The sequence below is a fragment of the Vombatus ursinus genome, unplaced genomic scaffold (genome assembly GCF_900497805.2).
Source record: "Vombatus ursinus unplaced genomic scaffold, bare-nosed wombat genome assembly UNPS02014791.1, whole genome shotgun sequence".
In the NCBI taxonomy this organism is placed as follows: Eukaryota; Metazoa; Chordata; class Mammalia; order Diprotodontia; family Vombatidae; genus Vombatus; species Vombatus ursinus.
This window is the reverse complement of record NW_020954569.1, coordinates 41,781,084-41,787,238: the sequence shown is the minus strand read 5'-3', so window position 1 is coordinate 41,787,238 and position 6,155 is coordinate 41,781,084. Positions and strand designations below refer to the sequence as shown.

The 6,155-nt window shown below is 42.8% G+C and overlaps 1 protein-coding gene across 1 annotated transcript in view; it reads left to right on the top strand.

Moving 5' to 3' along the window:
* The window catches only part of IRX1 (iroquois homeobox 1), a 6,506-nt gene extending 956 nt beyond the window's left edge, over positions 1-5,550 (top strand). Inside the window, exons 2-4 of the mRNA XM_027868766.1 lie at positions 3,586-4,603; positions 5,020-5,089; positions 5,471-5,550. Coding sequence (XP_027724567.1) covers positions 3,586-4,603; positions 5,020-5,089; positions 5,471-5,528 — 1,146 coding nt within the window. The 3' untranslated portion in view covers positions 5,529-5,550. The remainder of the gene's footprint in view (positions 1-3,585; positions 4,604-5,019; positions 5,090-5,470) is intronic.
* Positions 5,551-6,155: the final 605 nt, after the last annotated feature.

Sequence of the window (6,155 nt, the reverse complement as noted above, 5' to 3'; positions counted from 1 at the left end):
TTGTATTTGGAGTTGGGTTGAGTACTAGAAAAGGGAAGATGATAAGCGGCTGGCTTTTGGGTAGCTAGTTTTTTGCAGCAGCTCGTACCCCACTTAGCAGATTGTTCAGAGCGATTGCGGCAACAGCCAAAGGTTAAAGGGGGGGGTGTGAATCAAGAGTCGCAGTAGGTAACCTCCTGCACTCAATGCGATTAGATTCCGTCTCCATTTCTGGCTATGGAGAGCCCTAGAGGAAAGTAAGGTTTGTTAAAAGCTGGAGGTGCCAGTCTGGGAAAGGGGGAAGGGGGTGGGGCGGGGGTTTTCTGCTCCCGGCACCCAAAGCGCAGGAGTGGGAAAGCGAGTGAGGGGGATGGGAATCTCTAAAAGGGATCGGGGAGTGATTGCTGTGTGTCTGGGTCTGGACGCGAGAACGATGGACCGATCCTTCCGGGGGCTGTGGCTACGAGGAACCAAACTCCAGTTTTCCTCTTGGTAACTGAGCTAGCGCTTCTTGTTCTTATTTTCCTATCAATCTCGCTTTCTGTTTACAAACACTTTTCTATTACTCCCCCTCTACCCCAAGTTTGTTTTCTGCGTGTCGCTCTGTTTCTGTCTCTCTCCTACCTCGGTCGTCTTTGCTCACTTTTTAGACAGCTGATTTTTTGCAACTTGACTAAAAAAAAAAAACTTTCAGTTTTATAATTCAAGGACATTCATTTTAGCTAAAGATAAACTCAAAATTAATCTTTTATTAAGTACTTTGATCTTTGTTTGGTGGGAAGGACATATGCTGAGGGGGAAAGGGAAGGGAAGATAGGTGGATAGAAAATGAGGCTGCAGTTAGTTTAGGGAAATGCTGAGTTTAATGGTTGCCTTTTCTCTTACCTCAAAAGTGTAGAGGATCTTCAGGAACAACAATTCTAATAAAATATCCTGCCTTGCCCCCCCATCCCCCCTTTGAAGACAGTTAGAGAGGTGGTATGGAGGGAGGAGGAAGAATGGGACTGCTTTTTTGAGGGGGGGGGTGGATATACCGAATGCTTCCTAAAAACCCAACGGTACACTGAATGAAAATGAATCTAGATAGATGTTAGACTTTTATCTGACGAAAACCGTCACAAAATAAAGAGATAAAACTAGGAGAGCTGCTAAGCATGTACGAAGCCAGATCAGGTACCTTTACGAACTTGAGATGCTTTTGAATTTGGGATTAATATGGCTTATTCCGTCTATGGAACTTTGTTTACTTTGACTTTCCTAAGTTGCCAAAGTTTTCACTTGAATCATATGAAAAATAGCTCATATTGTATTACATAGAGAGGGGGAGGGGAGAAAGTGTGACTTGCTCTAAAATTAATTGGACTTTCTCAGATTTTTTTTTGGGGAGGGGAGGAGGTTAGGAATTTAGTTCCTGCTTTAATTCTTGGCAAGAGAAATAGGCCAGTCTTGTCTAACACATCTATTTTCACTTCTGATTACTAGAAGGTAGGGGTTTAAACTTATGGTGTGTGTGTGTGTGTGTGTGTGTGTGTGTGTGTGCATGAGTGCACTTACTTGTAAGTACTCGGACTAATGGATAATAGATAGGAATTTTAGCCTACCGCTGCTCCCGGATTTAGTTTTCTTTCAAAAGATCTCTGAAGGTTAAACCAACCTTCCTAAAATGTCAAAAATAAATATATGCATAATGACACTGTGTCAAGTTATGAAACTAAAAATCTTCGATTGCACCCAGACAATCTTTCAAGTTTCTTATCACAAAAACGAAGCAAAAACCCCATGCAACCTTTTTCCCTTTCAGAAAAGTTATCAAGAAAACGATAAGAAATTGACAAGTAGTTTCTTCAAAAGAGAACTCAGAAAAGACGAGGCAGAAACATTTTAAAATAACCCAAATTAGAAGATAAAGAAAATGCCTGAAACTCCACTGCTGTAATAAAGTATAATAAAAATGAAATTTAGCCCTGAAATGTCTTTCTTGGTGTTTTCTGCCTAATCCTTAAGTCAAATATTTTGGGGAAAAAATGAACCTCTTTCAACTTTTCAAAGTCCAGATGCTTCCTTTACCAGTACAGTTATTTTAAATTGACAAATGTTTGCTGAGTAAATGAATGAAAGTCATTAATTTTCCCTCTTAAATTAAGGCCTGATGCAAATGTATATCATTTGAGGAAATTCTATGGGGATTGGGTGATGGGGTAATCCAGTACTGCTCTCTTTAAAATCTGGCGAACAGATCAAGGCAGCATAATTATATTTGGGGTTAAATAAAAATCTTGCTCACAATGTCTGTCTGTCTGTCTTTGTGTTGTGTTGTGTGTTTCATAGTGTTCGGAAAGTGTGCTTCATATCCTGATTCAGTGTTTGGGTTTTTATTATCAGGTATTTGAAAGTCAGAGGATAAAGTTGTGTGTGAACGTCTGGACAATTTGCAGTAATAATGAGGCCTAATGAGGTTGTTAGAAAGATAAAATGTTATTTACCAAAACACCTGATGGGATAATTTGACTTGCTGTGTTTTACTACTGATGATAAAAAAAATATTGATTGCAAATAAATCATGGCCTCTAAAGCTTGCAAACGGTTTGTGTTTGCTCTTTCAGATGAAAGCCAAACTTAAAAGATAAGTATCCAAATAGCATATCTAGGAAGACTGAGTCAGGTTCCGTTTCTTGAAGCTTATTTCCCCTTTCTTAGAAGTTAATATTTTACTGTATGTCTTTGTGCCTATATAAAAGGCCATAGATTAGATTTCGTGGAATTTTTGTTTTTATTTATTTTTGTTTGTTTGTTGGGGGGGGGGGTTTGTGGAAAGTATTGTAATGCAAAATTACCTGTCCACTCTAGTATCTGATTTAAGCACTTGTTAACTATTCCATTAAGATTAATTTGAAGCTAAAAGGAACAGTTTTTCTTTTTTTAAAATTTGGATTGGGATTTAAAAGGAATCTGGCATTATGTTTTCCTTCCTCAAGGGAAAATGGGTGTTGAGGGGGATGGTATGAACTGTTTATTTTGCAACTTGACTAAAAAGAAAAACTTTCAGTTTTATAATTCAAGGACATTCACTTTAGCTAAAGATAAACTCAAAATTAATCTTTTATCAAGTACTTTGATCTTTGTTTGGTGGGAAGGACATATGCTGAGGGGGAAAGGGAAGGGAAGATAGGTGGATAGAAAATGAGGCTGCAGTTAGTTTAGGGAAATGCTGAGTTTAATGGTTGCCTTTTCTCTTACCTCAAAAGTGTAGAGGATCTTCAGGAACAACAATTCTAATAAAATATCCTGCCTTGCCCCCCATCCCCCCTTTGAAGACAGTTAGAGAGGTGGTATGGAAGGAGGAGGAAGAATGGGACTGCTTTTTTGAGGGGGGGGCGGATATACCGAATGCTTCCTAAAAACCCAAGGGTACACTGAGTGACAATGAATCTAGATAGTCTGACCTTATGGGAAAGGAAGAACTACAACTTGGCTATACTTATTATGGAGACTCATAGACTCTCTCTCTCTCTCTCTCTCTCTCTCTCTCTCTCTCTCTCTCTCTGTCTCTGTCTCTCTCCCTCCCTCCATCTTTCCCTCCCTCCCTCCTTGAATATGTCGCTCCAGGGTTCTCAGTATGAGCTTAAAGACAATCCAGGAGTCCACCCTGCGACCTTCGCAGCCCACACTGCTCCAGGCTATTACCCCTATGGACAGTTCCAATATGGGGACCCGGGGAGGCCCAAGAACGCCACTCGGGAGAGCACCAGCACCCTGAAGGCCTGGTTGAATGAGCATCGCAAGAATCCCTATCCCACCAAAGGGGAGAAGATCATGCTGGCCATTATCACCAAGATGACCCTCACCCAGGTCTCCACCTGGTTTGCCAATGCCCGCCGGAGACTCAAGAAGGAAAACAAAGTGACTTGGGGGGCAAGAAGCAAAGACCAGGAGGACGGCAACCTTTTCGGCAGCGACAACGAAGGGGATCCAGAAAAGACAGAAGATGATGAGGAGATCGACCTGGAGAGCATAGATATCGACAAGATTGACGAGAACGATGGCGAACAGAGCAACGAGGAGGAGGAGGAGAAATCTGAGAATCTCAGGACCAGTGAAGACGATAACCTAGACAAGGAGAAGGAGTTAACCTTGTCCGGATCTGAAGGACTTAAACCCAAAGACTCCCTGTCCCTGTCGAAAGACACCTCTGACAGTAGCACACGGATCTTGAGCCCTAGCGGACAAAGCAATTTGCAGGGGCCACCTCACAATAAACCTAAGATCTGGTCTCTGGCGGAGACTGCCACCAGCCCCGATGGCGCCCTGAAATCCTCCCCGCCTCCTCCTCCCCCTCCCTCTTCCCAGGTCAATCACACTTCCCCTCAGCTCCAGCACCCCGCTTTCCTGCCCAGCCACGGACTCTACACGTGCCAGATTGGCAAATTTCACAACTGGACAAACGGGGCTTTTCTCACTCAGAGCTCTCTCTTGAATGTTAGGTCCTTCCTAGGAGTTAATCACCATCACGCAGCACACCACAACCACCACCTCCAGGCCCAGCAAGCGCCCTCCGTGCTCACAGCCACTCTGGGGGCGCTCAATAGCGACAAAGCCTCAGAAAGAACCAGTCCAAAACACACAGGTAAACTACTTTGCCGCTGACTGCTTCCCCACCCAGAGCTTTGGCCAGCAAGGTCGGGAGCTCCCCGGTTCATGAGGAAAAAATCCCATTAAGTTCAAAGTCTGTACTTCTGTTCTGTGGGACTAAGGGGATTCACCTGGGGACCTCATCAGAGAAGGGACAAGGCACGCGGACCTTGGGCTGCTTACAAAGCCCTCTGGGCCACTGTTTTATGTTGTTTCCTAAACCATTTCAGAGAAAGTCGCTGTAACTGGATAATCCGAGCTAAACACCCGTTTTGGAAATGCGGGGGAGTCGAATAGGCTAACTCTTCTGGGAGAGGAGGGATTTGAAAACTGTCTCTGCCTGGGGTTGTGGGAGTGTGGGCTCCTCATTCGGGTTTTTAAAAAGGTCTGCTTCTGTTTTCCTCCCCCTAGAAAGAGAAAATGTACCCAGGACCGACTCTCCTCAGCAGTTAAAATCGCCCTTTCAACCTGTCCGCGACAAGTGAGTTGTTGTTTTATTTTCCTAAAGTAATGTTAAATCTGATGGGAAAAAGAAGGTTGAAGGGGAGAATCTAGAGGATAATTAGAGCTAATCAAAAAGATAGTGCCAAAAGCGCGTTACAGTAGCCCGCCCCCATCAAGGCGTAATCATTTGGAATGGACTCTAGGGAGCTGGTAACTTGGGGGCAAACTTAGTACAGTGGAGCTTCAAGGGCATGGCTGCTGCTGCTGCTTCTGCTCGCAGGCTCTGTCAGTTCCTTCCCTTGTTTAAACCGGGGCTCTTGCTCCCCATTCGTTTTAATAGCCAAGCAAGCCGAGATAATACTTTTCAGTTGGTCTTTTTACTGACAAATTGTTACGTCTATTTTTTTTTCCCCTACAGCTCTTTGGCTCAGCAAGAGGGAACACCGCGAATTTTAGCAGCTCTCCCTTCCGCTTGATTAAATTTTTTTTTGAGGGGGATTGGGGGAGGAAAAAGGGGTGGGTGGGAGGGGACACGGGGGAGGAATAAAAATATTTCAGAGACTGGTATAAAGGACAAAATGGAAATGATATAAACGACTCCCATCAATCACTTTTTGCAATAAGGTGCAAATCCATAAAAGCGATTCTTCCATATCGTAGTTGGATCCCTTCTCCTTTGTACCATTTCAGATCGTGTTATTCTAACCATTCTTCGATTATTTGTTTGGTAAATGTTCCCCATGTGTTTGTATGTGTGTGTGTGTGTGGTTTTTTTTCCCCCCCCCTTTCTTTCTGTATATAGTGATTACAGATTGTAAATAGCGGGTCAGCGAAACTTGTCTAAATCATATATTTTTGTCTAATAAACTAAATGAAATTATCAACTCTTCTCTTTCTGATGTATTTTGTATATGAAGAATCTAGAGTTGAATTTTGAATTCCTGTTGAAAGCTTCTCATTTCCCCTTATTACATTATTAGTCTTCAATGAATTCTTAAGGTGCTCGTAGTTTAAAAGTTGCCAAACTATGTGGTTGGCTTATTGCTACTGCCATATAGGAAAGAAACAAACATAGGAGATTTTCTAGTACAGATGTTTGAATT